At 34.7% G+C, this 21,948-nt stretch overlaps 1 protein-coding gene across 1 annotated transcript; it reads left to right on the top strand.

Annotated features, from left to right (window-relative positions):
- The first annotated feature begins 371 nt into the window (after positions 1 to 371).
- Positions 372 to 21,708, top strand: camsap1a (calmodulin regulated spectrin-associated protein 1a). The gene is given in 20 exon segments (XM_042747713.1): positions 372 to 687; positions 1,521 to 1,678; positions 7,122 to 7,384; positions 9,772 to 9,933; positions 10,986 to 11,066; positions 11,518 to 11,577; positions 13,050 to 13,191; positions 13,385 to 13,524; positions 14,556 to 14,652; positions 14,774 to 14,939; positions 15,030 to 15,121; positions 15,245 to 15,329; positions 16,003 to 16,237; positions 16,239 to 17,963; positions 18,677 to 18,813; positions 18,909 to 19,096; positions 19,203 to 19,302; positions 19,874 to 19,989; positions 20,119 to 20,237; positions 20,465 to 21,708. Coding segments are annotated over 19 exon segments (4,356 nt in total). The 5' UTR covers positions 372 to 687; position 1,521; the 3' UTR covers positions 20,756 to 21,708.
- Positions 21,709 to 21,948: the final 240 nt, after the last annotated feature.

Here is a 21,948-nt window from a genome sequence, read left to right as displayed (position 1 = left end):
AAATGACATCAAATAGGAGTTGCCGGGGGCAGATAAATATAAAAGTTCAAAGACACAACAATTTACGTTCATAGGCCTACATAAACATAAATGTATACATATATATATCAAAATCAAATAAATACAAAGTTCACAGTTTTTACAGCTTTATTATTCAAGGAGTCTCTGATACATACTGTCAATACAGCCTATATATTTCAGTCAACAAAACCATAAAAATGGGTTTCTTATTAGTAAATCTATACTTATGAATGTGAAATTTGGTCAACAGTACAAGTAAATTAATTAATTAATTGATTAGAATAGTCAAAAGCTAAAGAGTACAGGTGAAATCTATTGATCATGTGGTCTATATCATTGCAGGACGCGCATGCGCACCGTGCTTCCATGAGCTCGCCCATACATCCAATAACAGCGGCGGGCCGCGGCGTCTCCCATGACAACGGCGGACGGACAATGAACGAGCGCTCGGATGGCAGAAGAGACACGAGCGAATATGTCGGTTTGAACCGGAACGGTTTCCAGACGCCTTCTGTCCTCCGTTTACGTGATAACTGCTGAGTATATACGGCGGCGCGTCATGTAGCGGAGGCCGCGGTGGACAGGCGGGCGGGGACGTTCGTTAAACGCGTCGGGAATATTCACGCTTCTTTAAAGCTGGATTGTGGATCTGACGCGTGGATTGAGGTAAATTCCGCTCTGATGGGGCTCTGGCGTCGCTGACAGGTGCAGACGGTATATTTCTGTGATAGTAACGCGGCTCCGTTCATTCATAATCTCTCGTCTGCAGTGGGGACTTCACGCAGATACACGTCATATTTAACGGTTTTGTGTTCCACACAAACATGCTTTCGTCACTTTTGCTCGTTCGTTCATCAGTGCTGTCTTATCTTGGGTTAGTGGTGGGTGATGGCTCTTCTGTGTTCATCATTAAGATCATTCAGTGTTTGGTCTGTTCTGGATCAGGATCTGGATGTTGGCTTGTTTGTCTGTCTGGGCCTTTTTTAGGCTGCTTTGGGGTTTCTGGACACTCACATTATTACAATGATTGCAAACTGTCTTTATTAAGAAGGTGTGCTGAATACTGAGGTGGTACCACGGTACACTGATTGTAGCATATTTTTATTTTAGCATATAGATGACTTCAATGCAACTTTATAAGGAGCAAAACTCAAATTTTGATTTAACAGGTTATTAAAGGTATAGTTGAATTTCTACTCGTGTCATTCAGAACTTGTATAATACTTAGCATAGTGATGATTGTCAAGCTTCCAAAAGGACCCAAAAGGACCATAAAATTCGAACATATATGTTGAAATCAATGTGATAGTTTTATGAGGAATGGAAGACAAAATGAATTACTCCTTTGACTGAATTGTAATTTTTTTTTTTTATTAATTGTTTAAGATGTTTTCACTAACTCTTGACCGCGTGTGTGTGTGTGTGTGTGTGTGATTGATCTAGTTTTTCTTACAGGTGTGTGTGTGTGTGTGTGTGTGTGTGTGTGTGTGTGTGTTTAGGATGGATCTAGGTGTGCTTGCAGGTGGGGACGGTGTCCTGAGAAGAGCGGATTCGGTTGAAGGTGGACTTGAAATCGTGCCGCTGGAAATGTACGACTCAGCCAGAGCCAAAATAGAAGCAAACCTCCGCTGGGTGTTCGCCAAAGCGTACGGGGAAGGTAAGGGCAATCCCCTCTTACAAACAGTGACGCCCTTTGAATTTCAGTATCATGATATTTATAGTTTCCTCCAAGGTTTTCCAAAACCATAGAAGTACCATGTCCAAAAAAAAAAAAAAAAAAAAACACCTTTTGGTATTTATTTCTTGATTTGTGTTAGTAACTAATATCTTTTCAGACAGAAAAATAGCAGTCTCTTATTTCTCTCTCTCTCTCTCTCTATATATATATATATATATATATATATATATATAATATATATCATATATAATATCTATATATATATATAATATCCTTTAACTTCTATTGCTATTTGTGACAAAAAAAAAAATGAATTGGAAGAATTCTACTCACTTGATACATTTATAGAGGAAATCAATAGTCGGGCTATCAATTTAAATTTTAAAAACACCAATTTATACAGCAATTTTACAAATATTATTCCATAAAAGAAATTATAGATGCAATTTTGTTTAATAGATTAAATGATTAAAAATAATTAAAAAAATAATTATTGCCACAGTTTTGATTTAAAAAACACCATATAGCAAATTACACAAATATTATTATATTTGTATAATAGAATATTAAATATTTTAGTCTATAATATCATAACTTAATTATATATATATCATATATATAATATTATATATATTATATATATATATATATATATATATATATATATATATATATATATATATATATATATATATATATATTATATAAATATAAAAAGGATAATTGTTTTTTTTTTTTTTTTTTTTTTTTTTTTATATAAATAAAAACATGTTTTTTTTTAATTTTATTATTGTTTGTTATTGCTGGACACTGTGTTCCGGGCAGAACACACTCCTGTTTGGCCTGTGACATCTATTAAACTGATTTGTGTTAGTAACTGATTTGTGTTAGTAACTGATTTGTGTTAGTAACTGATTTGTGTTAGTAACTGGCAGTGAGATGTGTTGACTGGCATGGAGAAATAGTTCTGAAGTGGCAGAAGGTGTGTGTGTTGGGATGAGAGTGCGTGTGTAGCTTTTTAGTCAGCAGTTCTCCCAGTCCACAGTGACCACAGCTCTATACTGACCACAAGAGAGCTCCGGAAAGGACCTGACGTTCTCTGTGCTCTTGAGTTGAGCAGAGCCTTTGGAATAAATGATTGTGATCGATGCCTGAACGTCTGTGCCAGTGAAACCTACTGGATGTGTGTTTGAAAGGCAGGAGGAAGGTGGTGGTGGTGATGATGATGATGGTGGTGTGTGCATGTGTGTGTGTTTTCCTCTAGCAGAGTATCTGGAGTCTAATCAAGGGACAGAAATAACAGCGTCTGTTACATCACAAAGCCTGCAGACTGAAATATCTGTGTGTGATTGTGGGAAAGCACCGGTGTATGAACGTGCCGAGCCCTCTGCTAACCCTGAATGAGGCTAAATGAATTTTGTAGGAGATTTCTTCAGAACAAAACTCATTTACACTAAAGATAAAAAATAATGAATGCATTGAAATAGATTGCTGTGTGATAACCATGTCAAGACAATTTTTTTATGTAGTATGTATTTTACAATACACTGTTTCAATGCAGCTTTACAGAAAATCAGGATGGTGATGTTTATAATAGTATAATATCTTCATGCCTTTTAGTTGCATTCAGCAGATTAGAGTTGGGCAGATATATATATATATATATATATATTGCATATATTCAACTTTATATAAAGAGTGGAGTGAAAAAAAGTCACGTTTTGTGATTGGAAAAAAAACATGAGGTTGAGATTTTGCTATATAGTAAATATCTCTTTATACAGTTTGCTAGTTCATATCACTTTACATTAGTTTACTGTATATATGCAAATACAGTTTGATATAATATTAATCCAAATAAATGAAGTATCTTCATTTGCCTTATGTTTTATATTTGTAATATATGTGCAATGCAACTTCATATAAAGAGCTGAGCAATAATATTGTTACATTTTGCAATGAAAATTAAAAATCAAGCTGTTGAGATTTAGTATATTTATCATTTCTATGTGAGTTTACTGTGTGAATGCAAATGAAGTTTGATATAATATTAATCCTACTTTAAATAGAGAGCTGTGCTATAACACCTATTACATTTTTGTGATGCTAATGTAATGTTTTGGAAAATATTTCATGTTTGTCTGATTGTATATAGATATTCATGTAGATGATTATGATAACTTGAAATGAGAATTTTTGATTATCATTTGAAATAAGCTTTGCCATGATTTCTAATAGATCCATATTGATCCAATTAAGGGCCCTCATTTGCCTAATGTTTTATATTCATAATATAGGTGCAATGCATTTTCTATGTTTGCAATCCCATGCACGCTGTCACACTTGCCAAAACAGCTTTTACATTATGTAAATTACCTTTTAAATCAACAAAGCTGAATATAAATGCTCCGTTGTATGCATGCACTTGTAATATATGAGAATATTGAGTTATAGTATTTGACTTGTCCTTTCTCAGAGATTTTCAGGGTCTGACTGAAACCTGAAGCTGCCTCCTCAGCTACAGCAGATAAAGATGATTTGATGTGATATTGCGGGTTTATGTGGAGTTTTGCTCTGGAGCTCTTTGTCCAGTGTTGAAGGTGTGGTCAGATGTCATTGTGAGGGAAACCCTTGTGTGTGTGACCCATTTCTGACTGTCAGCCTTTGTTTATTAATGAGGAGTACACACACACACACACACACACACACACACACACAAACCTGTCTGTAATGTGTGTTTAGAATTTTGCTTTAAATATAATGTTAGTAATAAACAAGATTTGATTTTTGATTTATTTTTGTTGTAGTATAATCTTTAGATGATATTATTATTATTATTATTATTATGTATATACTGAGTATATATATTCTCAGATATATTCTATATTATAAAATGAAAGTTTTTTTTTTTTTTTTTTTTTTTTTTTTTTTTTGTTGTTGTAATATAATCTTTGGATTGTAGTGTGTGTGTATATAGAACATTTATTATAATAATAATAATAATAATAATAATATTATTATTATTATTACTATTATTATTATTATTACTATTATTATTATTATTATGTATATACAATATTATAGTCGCTTCATATTATTGTTGTTATTATTATTATTATTATTATTATTAGAATGTATTGTATACAGAGTAATATTATATTATTAGAATTATTATTATTAATACAATTATTAACAATGTATTAAAATGATTAAATATTCTGGAATTTTTAACAAATGTACCAGGATTCATAAAAAAAATTGAAATGAAAAGTAAATATGTAACCCTGGACCACAAAACCAGTCATAAGGGTCAAGATTTATACATCATATGAAAGCTCAATAAATAAGCTTTCCATTGATGTATGGTTTATGATGCAACAATTTTGCCGAGATACAACTATTTGAATATCTGAGGGCACAAAAAAATCTAAATACTGAGAAAATCGCCTTTAAATTGTCCAAATGAAGTTCTTAGCAATGCATATTACTAATCAAAAATTAGGTTTTGATATATTTACAGTAGGAAATTTACAAAATACTTTCATGGAACATGATCTTTACTTAATATTCTAATGATTTTTGGCATAAAAGAAAAATTGATAATTTTGACCCATACAATGTATTTTTGGCTATTGCTACAAATATCCCCCAGCGACTTAAGACTGCTTTTGTGCTCTAGGGTCACATATTATGTTTTTAAAAATATTTTATTTTAATATTCTGGGATATTTAAGGGTTGTCTTCATTGCAAATGTCTTCACTGAAAAAGATGAAATGTGTGTGGTTTAGCGTGTATCTAAGAAAGTGGTATCATGGTAATCTGATCTGAATGGTCTTGTGAGACATTTAGAGATACTAGAGTTCACTCTGTGCATACAGTACAAATTCACTGATTTCAACAGGAACAGTTTTTGCAAAGAGTTAAAAAAAAAACACATGGGAAAATCTCAAAGAAAGTGACGCTCTGACTGGCATACATCTGATTTTAACATTTTAACACTTGCTGCAATATAGTTTGTTGACCAGATACAGTTTCAGAGTGACAAGTCCAATTTTCCAGTTTGAGTTTAAACAGATTTGTCTCTTTCCACCTTAAACAAAAAACCATACATTTCCTTCTTTCAAACATCCCACCAGAGCTGAATTTATTAATTGTCTATGTAGGATTTGTCAAATGCACACTTGCATATGCACACACACGCACACACACACACACGCGCGCATGTCTCATATTAGACAGTCCGCCACTGTTAATCTTCCTTAGGCTTAATCTGACTAGTTGACCTCTGTCCTCTTAATTTAACGAAACCTCAGATTGACCCTTGGCAGAGTGGAAAAATATACAAACAAAAAAAATTGACCTTTAAGAGAGAAATGGACAATTTAAAGGAAAAAGTGTGATTTTGCACTTGCACTAATAATAAACAGTGACTGTCTTCCACCTGTGGTGCTGTCAGCATTACCTAAAGCTGCTTATCTTGACCTTGCTCTCTTCTCACGTCTGAATCAAACACACGAGGTCAAGCACACTAACAAGTGAAATAAACATTGTCTCGTCATTTAGCCGCATTAGCTTAGCAGTTAGCTATAATTAGCGTAGCACTGAAGGCGTGAATGTGTAATCACACTGAGACTCTGTGGAAGAGTTTGTTTTGGTTGTTCGATTCGGCCGGCAAGATGTTTCAGCCATTTTAGTGTCTGATCTCAAAATCACCTTTTGTTTTTCGTTTGTATAAAATTTCCAGCTCTTTGTCTTACAGTCTTTTCCATACAGTCTGTCTACAGTTCTTACAGTCTGATTTGTCAATTCTCCACTTACGATTTATTGATAGTTAGAGGTCACATTTTACCCAAAATGTAAAAAAAATGCGTGTGAGAGAGAGAAATTATATTTTTTAAATAATATATTTTTTAATTTAAGACAATTAAAATGTATTAACAATAATATTTACATATATTATTTTAATGATTATATGTTATATATATCTTAAAATTTAATCATTAATTACTAGATAATTTTTTCTTAAAATATTTTTCTATATTTTCTGTATATTAAAATTTTATTTTGTGAAATTATTATAATTGTGTGTGTGTGTATACGCGTGCACACACAAATCCTATTTATCAATTTTTTTCTAAATAAATTTTAATCTAATTAATACATTTTAATCTAAATAATATCAATATGCATTGATATTTTTAAGATTTTGAATAAAATTATTATTAATATATATATTTTTTTTATTTCAAATAATGTTTATTTCAAAATACGTCTCTATAGTTTTTAATTGTAGTTATTTTAGTGCTTCAACTAAATGCCTTGGTAACAAGGTGAAATAAAATAAGTTTATATTAGTATAGTTTTTTTGTATTTTTTGTGTAACTCTCTGTGTGTGTGTGTGTGTGTGTGTGTGTGTGTCAGAGCACATCCCAGCGGACCTGCGGGACCCGTTCTACACGGATCAGTACTGCGTGGAGCACATCAAGCCTCCGGTGCTGTCCCTGCTGCTGTCCTCGGAGCTGTACTGCAGGGTGTGCGGGCTGCTGCTGAAGGGCGACCAGGCGTCTGCAGTCACCTCCCATCAGGCCGTCATCCAGACGCTCGCACGCCGCGGGATGTGTGTCAGAGAAGCAGACGACACACCCGTCTCCTGCGACGACCTCTCCTCCACCCCCATTAAGATGGTGTGATTCCACTCTTACCTGAAGATAGTGCCAAGGTTACAGTGTGTCTAATAGTGTGCAACAGTCCAGAAATAAATCACATTATGTTTTAGGGGTGGGGGGAAAATTCGATTCGATTCTTCGAAAATTCGATGTGGACGATTCCGAATCAATTCACAAATGTCAAAAATTTATTTTCTATTTCTTAATTTTAATTGATAACGTGATGTTGACGGAATGCAAAAAGCAGAACTCCAACCCCTTATTTACACTGCACTCATCCGTGGCATGTTATGGCTCTGACAAGGTTTTGTTCCATCCTCCAAGCGTTGCCAATTCACACCAAAAGCGTTAAGGCCCTTTCATTGACTACAGTGGCCACATTGGAGCCGTAATGCGCCGCAGTGTAAATAAGGCGTAACAGATGCATGATGGCAGCACGTGAAATCAGACCAGTGCCATCTGTGTTAAAAGCTAGCGTATTGTAGCACTTGGCTTCTAAGAAGTTGAAGGGGGAAAGACCCTGAACATGAGCCACACTGCAAGTTGTGTCAAGCCAAACTAAAATATCTTGGGAGCACAAATATGAGAAACCATATTACAGAATGTGCTTAAGTCTGTATTAATTTACTACAAGTATGCTGCTACAGGCATATGTTTTTTTTGTAACCTTGTCGTTGACTTGCCAAATCACTTCCATTAGTTTTATTAATGAAAGATCTTGGAAATAAATAAATTATGGATCATTCCAGATAATCACTAATCGTTTTATCATTGCATCGCAGCCCTCTGAATCGTGAGGTGTCTAGAGATTCCCACCGCTATTAGGTTTACACATAGTGAAACTAAATAATAATGTTTAAATAACCTTTAAACAGACCTTTCCACCCAAACTACCCATAATCCTAAATCAGGATCAACCAATCAGGAAATCAGCTATACCATAGAAACAGAAAAGCAGCAAAATAAAATAAAACAATAATATATATATATATATATATATATATATATATATTATGTATTTATTTATTTATTTATTTTCATACATACATACTGTATATACTAGTGATATCAAACGATTAATCGCATACAATTAATATGTGTATTCAGTGTATATATATTATGTATATATAAATACATAACATTGTTTTTTTGAAAATATGTACATGTATTTACATGTCTATATTCATATAATTAATATTATAAATATATTTAATATATAAACATAACATTATTTTTCAGACATATACATGCATGTGTGTGTATTTATATATACATAATAAATATACACTGCATACACACACATACACTAAAATATGTACACACACACATATTCATATATATATATATATATATATATATATATATATATATAAATATATTATGTAAACGAATTATATACATATATATATTTTTGTTTTAGATATATATATAATGTAAACAAAAAACATTTATTTCGGATGTGATTAATCGTTTACAGAACTATTTTTTATATATATATATATATATATATATATAGATGTATATGTATATATGTGTGTGTGTACATATTTTAGTACATCAAGTTAAGCTAAATGAAAATGAAGGCACGGCAATAAGCTGAAATAACTAAAACTGAAACTAAAATTAAATTTTATAAAAAAAAAAAAACAATTAAAATGATATATTTATGATATATATATGCTTAAAGAATCCCAAAAACTAAGAAAAAAATTCCTGTAGAGAAAATAGCTGGGAAAAATACTCCCTAAACCAAGGCTGCTAAAAGTGAGCAGTCACTGTTGCACTCTTCTGTGTGTGTGTGTGTGCGAGAGAGAGAGAGATTTGGAGAGATGTATCTGAAGACAGAACTCAGGCACAGTAGGACCATCTGTTCAAAACCTGCTGGGGTGATTGAGCGCCACGGCCAGACGTGTGTGTGTGTGTAGGCCAGTGGAAACATCCATAGAGACCCATATCACAACGCAGTTATGACTTCCAGATTCGTGACTTCCCAGCAGTATTATTTTATTTATTAATATGTTGAATTAGCTATATTTTTTTATTTTTTGTATAAAGTAATTTTGTTATGTGCTTTTGTCATTTTTATTATTGTAATTTTTTTCTATATTTCTAACTTTATTTTCATTGATGTTTTTGTTTTAAGTAATTTTAGTACTTTAACTTAAACATATTTATTTTAGTCATTTGCCAAGTTTCTCATCTAATATTTTTATTTGAGCTTCTTTTCAATTACTAATAAAAGTATTAGTTAATATAACAACACTGCTTCCCAACATGCCTCTGTTTGAAATGATTGCATCCTGCCTTGTTTCACATACTGTGTTTTACAGTATGTACTGTGCAGTATGGTAGTATTGTGAATATAGTTGTTATTCATACGCAGAATCCTGTGTTTGTGTGTGTAGAGTTCTCATATCCCGCTGATAGACGCTCTGATGATGGCGTATACGGTGGAGATGATGGCTATAGAGAGAGTTGTGGCGAGTGTCAAGCGCTTCTCCACCTTCTGCGCCTCTAAAGAGCTTCCCTTCGACGTGGAGGACACCATGCTGTTCTGGATCAACAAGGTCAGTGTTTCATTCCTTTAATCAGGACATTTCAGTTCAAATATAATCTTAGTCAAGGATTTCTTGCACCAAGCATGTTATAATTTTGTTTTTATGTCATTTTCATCATCTCTCTAAGCCTTAGAAATAAACGTAATATTGCTACTGTAGCTTTAAGACTTTTGATAGTTTTTTAAAATTAAAGAAAAAAAATTATATTGTACGAACTCTTTGTCCTAAGATGCATGAGCAAAATGAACACACAAAAGATTTTGATATTATTTAAGTTTTTTTTTTTTTGTTTGTTTTTTAAATTTCAAGGCTAGAAGGGAGTAAAAAGCATTATGATTTTAATTTTTTTCAGGAGTTCATTCAAGATAAAAATCTTATGTAGCATTATAAATGTATTTAATGTCCCTTAACTGAAATAAAAACTAAAATAACAATGTATAAAAAAGAAACTACTAAACATGTCAAAAACACAAAAAAATTAACAGAAACAGAAAATATAACAATAAAAATGTATTCCAAATATTAATAAAAACTATAATAGTACATTAATGATATTAAAAAACTCTGTAGGAAACTAAACCTCTAAAGTTGAATCACTAAAAAATTCTTATATTGTTGTATTGAATATTGTTTCCCATTTTTTTTTTTTTGTCACCAGTTAAACAAAAAGATTTGAGAAGTGACAAATCTACCTCATTCAAAAGATGTGAAAGAGTAGGAAGTGAGCCTAAAAACGTTTGTTTGTGGATAAAAATGACCAAACTAAACTAAGAAAATGAGGGTATATTCCTTAGACTTATCGGAAGTGTCATTATAGTAGCAACTAATATCTTGTGAATTATTTCACAGGACAAAAATGAATCTTTTAATGATTCATTCTCACCAATAAAGAGGACTATTTTGCTAAGACATCTAATAGGTCACGTCATATCATTTTTGCAGCTCAGGTTGAATAAAAGTTCCAGTCAGTTGAGTATATTTTCATCGTATATCAGACTCTTTTATTAGAGTTTGAAATGAAGTCAAGTTGACGCTGATCTGTGTGTGTTTGTGTGCTGCAGGTGATTCTGAAGATGAGAGAACTCTCCGAGAAGGAACTCAAGATGAAACAGCCGCTGATGGATTCGCCGTGCCATCAGAAGGTCTGACCAATCACGAGTCTCCAAACCATCTGATAGTAGAGCAGCACCCAGAGCGTTAGCATGAGGCCTGTGTTCTCCTCGTCGACTGGCTGAGCATTTTACTACACGGTTTAACCCTGTTCTCTGATCAGATTGCATTCATTTAGATCTGATTGTTCTCTTCTCCTTCCACCTCTTTCTGTGCTTGACGTTTAACCTTTATGCTCTTCCTGTTTGTCTCTCTCGTCCCGCCCCTTCCTGTCGGATAGTCTCCCTCAAAATGGTACTGGAAGCTCGTGCCTGTAAGTGCCACAGCGCCCCCTGCGTCCGTCACGTCACACTGCGGGAAAAGCATGACTAGATGTTGTGTGTGTGTGTGTGTGTGTGTGTGTGTGTCAGTCATTGTACATCTCATGCATTCATCCATCTGTCCATCTCTCTCTCTCTCTCGTTTTGTCTCTGTGTGTCTCAGCCTGATCTCATGAACGCTTTGGCCCACTGCATGCTGGAGCCAGTGGAGTTCTCTCGTGTGGTACAGTACTCATGCTCTCTCACATACACATACTCGAGGTCTGCACAAACCCAAACCCAGTGCTTTTTTCTTAGTAATTACAAACAAAAACCTGATGCAGATCTGAGTCCTTTCGGGTGTCAGATTGACCAGCAGACATCAAACACACACTCTTCAGTACTTCACTCTTCCATGCATCCATCTGTCATTTCATGCATCCACACATCCAACCATTCTAAAATGATATACTATTATATAAAATTTTACATATTTTTTATTTTAAGATTTTGTGTATATGTACTAATTAAACTAATTGTAACTGTACTAATTTGAATTACATGTATATGTTTGCACACACACATTTTTATAATATAAAATCAACTTATTTATATATATATGTGTGTGTGTGTGTGTATTATACAGTGTATATATAAAATTATTCATTATAGTAGATTATAAAATATAATCATTTTATTTAAATGTACTAATCTTTTTTTAATTTTTACTTTTTTTAGTATCATTGAGATACAGTACTGTTATAATTTTTATCAATATTTAATTTTTATTTTAATATTTTCCATTTTCATTTAAGTAATTTTGTTGTGTTTTTGTATTTTTAAGCAGTTTTTGTTTATTTTATATATGTACAGTAAGTAGTTTTAATTTTTCTCATTTATTTTTATTTAAAAGTTCAACAATTAATATAAAATATTTTTAAATTAAATATTTTTTATTGATTTAATTTAAAGTTTTACAAAGTTTTTTTTTTTTTTTTTTTTGAGTGGTTGTAACTTTAGTTTTAGTTATCTATATCTATTTAAATGTAAATAATAAATATACACAGCACACATACATGTATTATGTAAACAAAACTTTTATTTTGGTTGATTAATTATTTGACCGCATTAATATATAGTTAACTAAAAACATGAGAAATATACACATATATATATATATATATATATATATACACATACACACAAAATGTTAACCAAATTTTGAGTGAAATTCATTGGCACGTAAGAAACCACTATGCCATACAACACATTCCACACATATGGAGGTAACTTTGCATGCAAATAATAATTTTTATTTATCACTCAAAAAATAAAAATACCTTCATCAGATTATTCCGTAAATAATCACAAAAACAAATTCCATTTCAGTCTGTTCCACACATTTATCATATGGCATCTGAACACTTGGAATGTTGTGCTTTAATATAAACTCACTTTAGGAGCACTAAGTAAAAACAGTATTTAAACAGTATGAACAAACCATGTTTTTGGAGTGACATGAGGGTGATTAACAAACAGTATTTAAACAGTATGAACAAACCATGTTTTTGGAGTGACATGAGGGTGATTAACTGATGATAGGATTTTCATTTTTCATGGAACTGTCATATTTAAAATGAGCTTGTGATTTAGTATGTGAAAGACTGTTTATGTCTGTGTTAGACGCTTTATAATCCCCTGCCTGCTCTCTCTCAGGTACGGTATCGTAGAGAACACCTGTCCGGCCGCCCGTTGCCACACCTGGCTGTGATGGAGGATCTGATGAAGGATGTTTGTGATGGCGCGGCTCTGCTAGCGGTCATTCACTTCTACTGCCCTGAATACATGAGGCTAGATGGTATATAGACACACAATGGGCCACAAATGTGCAAAATAATCATGTCGATTCATTCTTATGTAAATTGTTGTAATCAATTCAACTCCGCAATTTAAATCAGGATTCTGTGGTGAATAGAAACTTCAAAGAATGTAGCATGCATTTGAAATAGAAATAGCCTACTTTGTAACGTTATAAATGTCTTTTCTATTAGATATTTGTCTGAAGGAGGTGCCGTCTCTGTCGGACAGTGTGTATAACATCCATCTGCTCCGGGAGTTTTCTAACGAATACCTGAACAGGTGTTTTTACCTGCACACTGAAGATCTGCTCTATGGCCCACCTGTGCTGAAGGTTCGTACTGAAATAGATTTCATTCAGTATTACAAAAGTATAGACAAAATAGCTACCTTCTAAGAAACCAAATGCAGAAAATAAAACAGCGCTGCATGTATTCTTCAGTTAAAACAGTCCCACAATACATTGCTCCAAGCTCAGTGAAAACAAATCTACTTATACTTTTAAACTGACATGCTTAAAAAATAAAATTAATTGTTTATCCAATTAATCTAATTGACTTGTAAAGTATTTGTACATCATGGTCATTTTTGTTGTACTGCCTTTAATATATGCATATTTTAAAAATAATATATTTTTTGTAATTAAATAATAAATTATTTGTAGTATATATTTACTGTATATAATCTAAAAGTATAAATAATTGCTTTTTTTATTTAAATAAAGTATAAATATTGAATTTGAAGTACTAAAATTACTAAAACAAAAACTAAAATAAAATTATTTAAAGCCAAATAAAAAAATAATAAATAAACATTTAACTAAATAAAATTATTAAATTGTGTATATTAACTGCATATACACTAAAAATAAAAGTATTAATAATTTTTTTTTATTGAAATAAAGCTAAAATAAAATATAAATATTGAATATGAAGTACTAAAATTACTAAAACAAAAACTGAAATAGAAATTAATTAAAGCCAAATAGAAATATGAAACGATAACAAAAGGGCAAAAGCACATACCAAATTACTAAAATTTAGACTAAAACTGAAAATAAAAGAAATGCTTATTCAAAATATCAATAAATACTGTTATTGTATTTAAATAAATAAAATAGATTGTTAATCTTGTTAAATTAAATTGTAAAGTATTTGTACATCATGGTCATATTTGTTATAATGTCTTTAAAATAAAATAGAATATAATTAAATTAAATAATACAGTAATTCTATTTTAGTACAGTATATATTTACTGCATTATAGTAAAAAAAAAAAAATTAATTACCTTTGAGAATAATAGAAATTACAAAAAAGTGGAAATCTCTGTGCATTACAGTTTTTGACTTGTTCTTGTTCCTCCAGCATAACGTGATGGTTTTCATTGCTGAGCTCTTTTGGTGGTTTGAAGTAGTGAAGCCGGACTTCGTAAAGCCAAGAGACCTTCAAGAGATCAAAGATGGTAAGAATCCAGTCTTTAAAGCTTACTACTTTTCGGTCTAAAAATGTCCATATAATGATTCGTTCACTCTTTTATTTAAATGCTATGTTGTGATTGACAACCCATTGCTCCGATCTGACAGTGAGAGCGTCTCTTCAGCCAAAGAGTTCCCGCCCCCATGTGCCCATATCCAATGCCACCAAGCGAAGCTTTTTAACTCCCTCTCCTTCAGCCGACTCGCTGGCGACAGCTGCCACTCCTGATGCTTGTATGCGGTATTACTTGCACCCCGAGGAGTCCTTGTCTGTGTAAGTACCTGATGATCTGTTGCACATTGCAGTACATATTTTGCATTGCATTGATTGTTTTATAAAACCAATATTTCATTTTCATTTCAGAACAAACAGAAGCCCCTCCCACAGCCCCTCCCACCTGCTCCTCCCACTCCGGCAGAGACCGCAGAAGCCCACTCAGGGGGAGGAGAATTCAGGTAACTACATCTTCTAATCAGACTTTCAGCAATATTCACATATTGCACTTTAATCAATAAAATTGATTATATTGAACAGTTGCCACTCTATTTTTTCATCTTTCTCTATCATTTTGTGAGCAGAGCTCAGGAACAGGTCAAACTCTTTGTCCCGTATGGATGGAGTCATGCTTGGATCACAGTTTGCCTGGACAGAACGTAAACAAAGGTAAGGGTCAGGTCAAATGTTTTAGCTATAACTAAAACTATTAAAATCTTTTTTTATATATATTATTATAGTTTAACTTTTTATTTCAAGCTTTATTTCAAATATTTTTGTAATATTTATTGGGATATTTGGCTTTATTTCAAAATATTTTATGATATTTTATCAAATAAAATAAATATTAGATGGAAAAACTTAAAACATAAAAAAATAAAAATTTTAATTCTTGCTCTGGCAACTAACTGAAATAAAAGAAGTAAATAAATTAAGATGAAGTACTAAAATTACTAAAAATAAATCCATAAATTGAAGCCAAATAGAAAAAAAAAAACTAATAAAAATGACAAAAGCACATAACAAAAATTACTAAAACTTAAACTGAAACTAAAATGAAAACTGAAAATTTACAAAGAAATGCTAATTCAAAATAAATACTGTAATAGTATATAAATAAAATTCTATGAAAATTATTTATTTTATTTCTGTGTTAATATCTATTTTTGGAAATCCAGGAAATTAAATACAAATGAAAGCTACTTTTTTTTTTTATATACTTAATCTAATATAATTATTTTCTCCTTTTATTTGGAAATTGCAAAATCTTTATAGGTTTACAACAGCCCAGTCCTTGAATGAATGACTAACCCATTCAAATTTCAAATCTCTGTTTTCTCAGGCCCATCTCTCAGATGGAGATGGATTGGGAACGTGTATGTGATGATAATATCAGCTTGGCTCGATCCATAAGCAAGGACAGTTTAGCTTCCAACGTCATCTCCATCACTCCACGACACCGCATCAACGGCCAGCCCCTCCCCCAGACACGTCACTATGACAACCAGGAGGAAGAGGAGGAGCTACTGGCTGTGATTAACCCAGAGGGCGTTTCCACACACAGACACCCCACCACCCGAGAGTTTCTTCTTGGAACCGTTGCAACCTGCGGTTCTACGACCAAATAAGGAGAAAACGGGGGTTAGTAAGTGGGAGGAGAGTGGAGAGGGGCGGAGTCAGGGACGCCGGGGAGCATATACGCCCACAGAATGCACTTTCAACCGGACATTTACGCCAATCGGTAGCATAGAGCAAGCAAGCTCTCGAGCGCAATCTCCCGGAAGCTTCTTCCTGCATGACGATGGGGAGTGCGTGCGGGACAGTCCGCTCGGAGGCTGGGAGGACATCACCTCTGATTCGGAGTTTGAGGAAGATGAGGAAATAGAGGTCCAAGAGCAAGAGCTTTCCAAAGCAGTTCTGATGCACGCTGAGAGGAAATGCATGGGACTCGGAGAGGAAGAGGAGTCTGCCAAACTGCGCGAGGATGTTTGCTTGCGCGAACGGGACGATAAAGAAAGCACGAGTGGAAGGGCGAGTCCTTGCCCCAGCATGTTGTCGCAGGCCAGCAGCACGTCGACTGGCACTGGCCGCATGACGAGTTTCGCAGAACGCCGTAAACATAGAGTCGGATTCCTGGATGGTTGCTACAGCACCGAGAGCTCGCAGGCAACCACTCCTGATGGATCCGAAAGCATGCAGTTCCCTTCGGATGCGAGTCCAGGAACACCAGGTGGCCAACCTGGTCTCGCTTCCGAACTCGTACACCTTCGTATGCAGCTCGAGGAGAAACGGCGAGCTATTGAGTTGCAGAAAAAGAAGATGGAGAACCTTTCGGCTCGGAAACGGCTGCAGCTGGGAAAAGTGGCGTTCTTGCATGTTGTTAAAAAGGGGAGGAGCGACACACTGCCACACCCACTGAAATCGGTAATTGGGTTTAAAGAGAAAGCACTTGCGAAGGACGACTCGTGCGTTGAGATTCTGAAAGCCCCAGGAAAAGAGGCGGAGAGTAAAGAAACGCTGGTAGTGGAGGATAAGGACAATCGTTGGAGTGTAACAGGAGGGGGCGGGGCTTCGGATGATGTTGGCGGAGAACCAGATCTCAGCGAATGTAGCCATTCCATTGAGCTCCTGAACGAAGCGATCGGAGCGATACAGCAGCAAATGATGCAACTGTCTCTCCAGCAGGACTTGCTCATGAAACAGACCACCCAGTCCCCACAGGAATCCAAACCGAGCACTGTGCCGCCCTTAAATGAACAACCGCCGGAGCAACCTGAGACTAAGTCGCGCCTTTCCGTACAGTTCACGGAAACCCTTTCCACCGCAAACAAACGTCCTCCCAGGCTCAGCTCGAGTCGTACACCTCGGACGAAACCTAGCGACCTCAAACTGAGCAAAGATGCAAACAGTCGTCCAGCGGCGAAGGCAAGCACTCCGACACCGGGAGGCAGGACCCCCCGGGCTGAGAATGAGGGAGAAGGCGGAGCTAAAGAGGGTGGGCGTGGCTCAAAAGGAATTATTCGCAATACTCCGTTTAGACTGCAAGACGCCGCAAACCGATGCGCCGACAGCCTCGACTCACCCCAAAACGAACTCCCCCTGCTGGAACCGTTGCCTGTCGATCAAACCCGGGAGCGGAGCGAGTCTGGCGGCTCTGGAAAGGAGAACGTTCCGGTTCTGTCCGAGGAAAACAGAACCAAAGCACAGCTGATTGAAGTGGACCTATCTGACCTGGCTGAACCGGCTGAAACTAGCACAGAACCTGATGGGGAACAGAAATCCGGATTGGGCTTCTTCTTTAAGGTACCAGAGCATTTTTGCATGATGATGATTATTATATATTTTAAATCTATTATTATAATATGATTCTATCTGTCTATGTGTTATATTGCATTGTAAAAAATAAAAATAAAATCTAATTATATTGCGTTATAAAATAGAAAGTTTCAGCCCCAATAAGAGTTGTTTAATTATTTATTTTTGTTAAATTTTTTATTATTATTATTATTATTATTATTATTATTATTATTATCATTACTATTATTAGATCTAAGAAGAGTGGGTTAATATGATATATTTGTATTGTTATTATTATTATTATTATTATTACTATTATTATTTAAAAGTTTCAAAATCTATTATTATAATATGATTTATCTGTATTGCATTATTTTATTTTATTTTATTTTATTTTGTTATTTATGGTTTAGTTGTTGTTGTTTTTTTTGGTTGTTTATTAATTTTTATTAAGAAATAGAACTTTATTTATTGAACATTGATGTCTTTTACCTTTTTGCTGTTCTAGCATTTCTTAAAGGCCATGAGGATGTGAAAAGGCACCAATGATCAATAATTTAATAAATGTTTTTAAGTAAAATTGTGAATGAAAATGATTTTGTTGACAATTGCAAATGATTTTCTCTTTTAATTACTTATCACATCTTGCCTGGCTATATATATACATATATAATTTTTTTCTTTAAACCAATCTCTCCATTTTCCATTTCTGTATGTAGGATGATCAGAAAGCAGAGGATGAGCTGGCTAAGAAGAGGGCTGCGTTCATCCTCAAACAGCAGCGTAAGGCCGAAGAGGCACGAATACGTAAGCAGCAGCTGGAGGCGGAGTCAGAGCTAAAGCGAGATGAAGCCAGGTATCAGTAACGGTCTGTCCAGCGAGTCTTTAAGTAAATACTGTAGAAGGGCTGCTGCAGATACATTTGATGTCATTTGTGTTTGTTCATGTCAGACGAAAAGCTGAGGAAGAGCGTGTGCGTAAAGAGGAAGAAAAGACTCGGAGGGAGTTGATCAAACAGGAGTACCTGCGCAGGAAGCAGCAAGAACTTCTGGAGGAACAGGGTGTGTCCAAACCACGCCCACGTAACAGGAGGCCCTGCCCTAAATCACTGCATCGTGCTGAATCTTCCTGTTCTGCTCGTAAGAAAGCTTTCCTTTTAATGTGCCATATTTCTGACTTGCATGCCTGAATTTCTGCATCTATACATGCTACATTTGATTTTAACATCACTCTTCCTGTCTCCAGCGGTTAGTCTTTGTTCTGCTCCCTCCGGATCGTCTCTCTCATTGGCCTCTGCTGCTACTGAAGGTGACAGTGTGGCGTCAGGAGGGGCCAGTTCACACAGGTGAGTGGGAACAGACATCAGTGTGCAGCCCACTTTTCTGGACTTAAAATGATAGGTGTATGCCAAAATGATGATTTTGTACATTAATTTATTTTTAATGCATTATTTTCTTTATTTTTAATTAATTAATTAATTAATTTGTTTATTAATATTTATTTCTTTTTATTTATTGTTAATTCATTTATGTATTTTAACTTTTTTTTTTTATAATTTTTTTAGATATTTTAGCACATCACACTTTGAGTTGACAATACACACTAGCTACTTCAGAGCTACTTTATGTATTTTTTTTTTATTAAATAATTTATTATACATTATTTTATTTTTAATGTATTTGTAGTGTATTTATTATCTTAGTTAATTTATCTTAGTTAATTTTCAATTTACTTATGTTTTTTAATTTATATATTTTAGTTATTAATGCATTTATTATGAAATGCTGTATTTATTTTGTTTAATGTTTTGTAATTCATAATATTTTTTTTTTTTAAACGTATTTGTCAGCTATTCATAACTCATATCTACAGTTATCAGATTATAATAACACATAATTCACGAATGTGTGTTGTAGGGGGGAATCTGTGGAATCTTTTCCCATACTGAGCCGAAATGCGAGCAGGAACATGGAACGAGACTGGGACAACGGCTCAACAGCCTCATCTATCACATCTGTAGCAGAATACAATGGTGAGACATACATTTTACAGCTCTTCTTGAATGTGTAAATACCGAATTATGTTACGTGTTTATTCAGCCAAAATAACTAAAGATTTCAGCACCATCAGCTCAGTTTATGTTTTTTCTTTCTGTCTTCAGGACCCAAATTATTTAAGGAGCCTAGTGCAAAGTCCAACAAACCGATCATCCAGAATGCCATCGCTCACTGCTGTCTTGCAGGAAAAGTCAATGAAGCCCAGAAGAACGCCATTCTGGAGGTGAGTGCAGTTTCTATTTCACATACTTTAATAAACTAGTATACAGTATAAACCATTATTCTATAATATATCATATATGGATAGATGATTTACAATCAAGACAGCATTGCATATTAAGCAAAGTAAAAAATCTAAAATTGGTTGAGCACCTGCTTGCATTTATATTTATCTGAACATACAGTTGTATATGTTTGAGCATGTAATAAATCACTGCCATAATTCCACAGGAAATCGAGCGGTGTGAGTCCAACCACCTGATAATCCTTTTCCGTGATGGTGGATGTCAGTTCAGGGCGCTGTACGTATATTCCCCCGAAACAGAGGAGATCGTCAAGCTCAAAGGCACGGGACCTCGCACCATCAGCCGCAAAATGATCGACAGACTCTACAAATACAGCTCCGACCGCAAGCAGTTCACCGTCATCCCCGCCAAGTCCGTGTCGGTCAGCGTAGACGCTCTCACCATCCACGGTCACCTGTGGCAGGCCAAGCGGCCGAGCACGTCAAAGAGAAAATGATCCCACTGCTTTCCCATTGGCTCATTGGATCCATCTGCTGCTTTCTGATTGGCTACTGGGTTATATTCCAGTCTCATAAACTGCCATTTTGATTGGTCCACTAGACTCCCGTTTTCCTATTGGCTCACCAGCTGTTGTGCTCCTATTGGCCACTGCGCTGTTACACAAGCAGAGCTGAGGAAGTCAGAAGTGGGTGGAGCTCGATGTTTGATTGACAGATTTAATGAATGTGTTTTAGGATTACGTCATCGTTCAGTGTTGTTTTTTTTAGGCAGGAATCTGCATGTGACACTTTTCTGTTTGATTTTACCATAGTATTAATTTACACAGGGAACAAAAGACGACACTCCCACTACTTGAACTATGAATTATGGTTGCTATCGTTACTCGAGCACGTGCGAATGTGTGTACGAGCCCGTCCGTTTTTTTGCATTTCTCATACCTCTCCATATGCTGCTGTTCATACATGACACTCACTTTAGCAGTGCAATGCAATGAACACGTGACAAGGGATCTGTGTGTGTATGTGTGTGTGTGTCTGTGTGTGTCTGTGTGTGTGTGTGTGTGTGTAGATGCTGACCTCTTCATGGTTTTATCATGAAATGCTTCTGTGTTATCCATCTTTCCTTTTCTTCATGTATTCGTGCTGGCTGCTGACAGTATTAATGTACTTTCCTAATTCTTTACTAAAGAATCAGATTGTCATAGAAACACATTGCCACTGATTGTGTGTGTGTGTGTGTGTGTGTGTGTGTGTGTGTGTGTGTGTGTGTCTTCAGTAAAGAATGTATGCACTCCAGGGACTCCTGTGAGCAGGGCTTTCTGTTGTATATGTTTGGATTGTACAAAACTTTGCTTTAACTTTTCTTTCTTTTTAGCTTATTATTATTATTTACTATATATTTATTTTAAAGAAGAACACTGAAATTTAATAAATTATACAACCAAAATGATGACTTGTTTGTGGTGTCATTTTAACAATCTGACCAAAATATCCTAATATTAGTTAATGTAACTCTTTTTTGTGGGGCAGCAAACTGATCAAAGATCGTGAGTCTATCGCTCTTAGCCTAGTTTTTGGTCTATTCTGCCAGTGCGCCTGAACCCCTCCCAATATCGCCATCCACGGCTCCCTGACCTTCCTCATCGATGACAGCCAGGTGACGAACGATCATATTTGCTCTGAAGTTTGG

This window comes from Cyprinus carpio, chromosome B21 (genome assembly GCF_018340385.1).
Source record: "Cyprinus carpio isolate SPL01 chromosome B21, ASM1834038v1, whole genome shotgun sequence".
NCBI classification, from domain to species: Eukaryota; Metazoa; Chordata; class Actinopteri; order Cypriniformes; family Cyprinidae; genus Cyprinus; species Cyprinus carpio.
The sequence above is the reverse complement of the archived record's forward strand: the minus strand, read 5'-3'. Positions and strand labels throughout refer to the sequence as shown.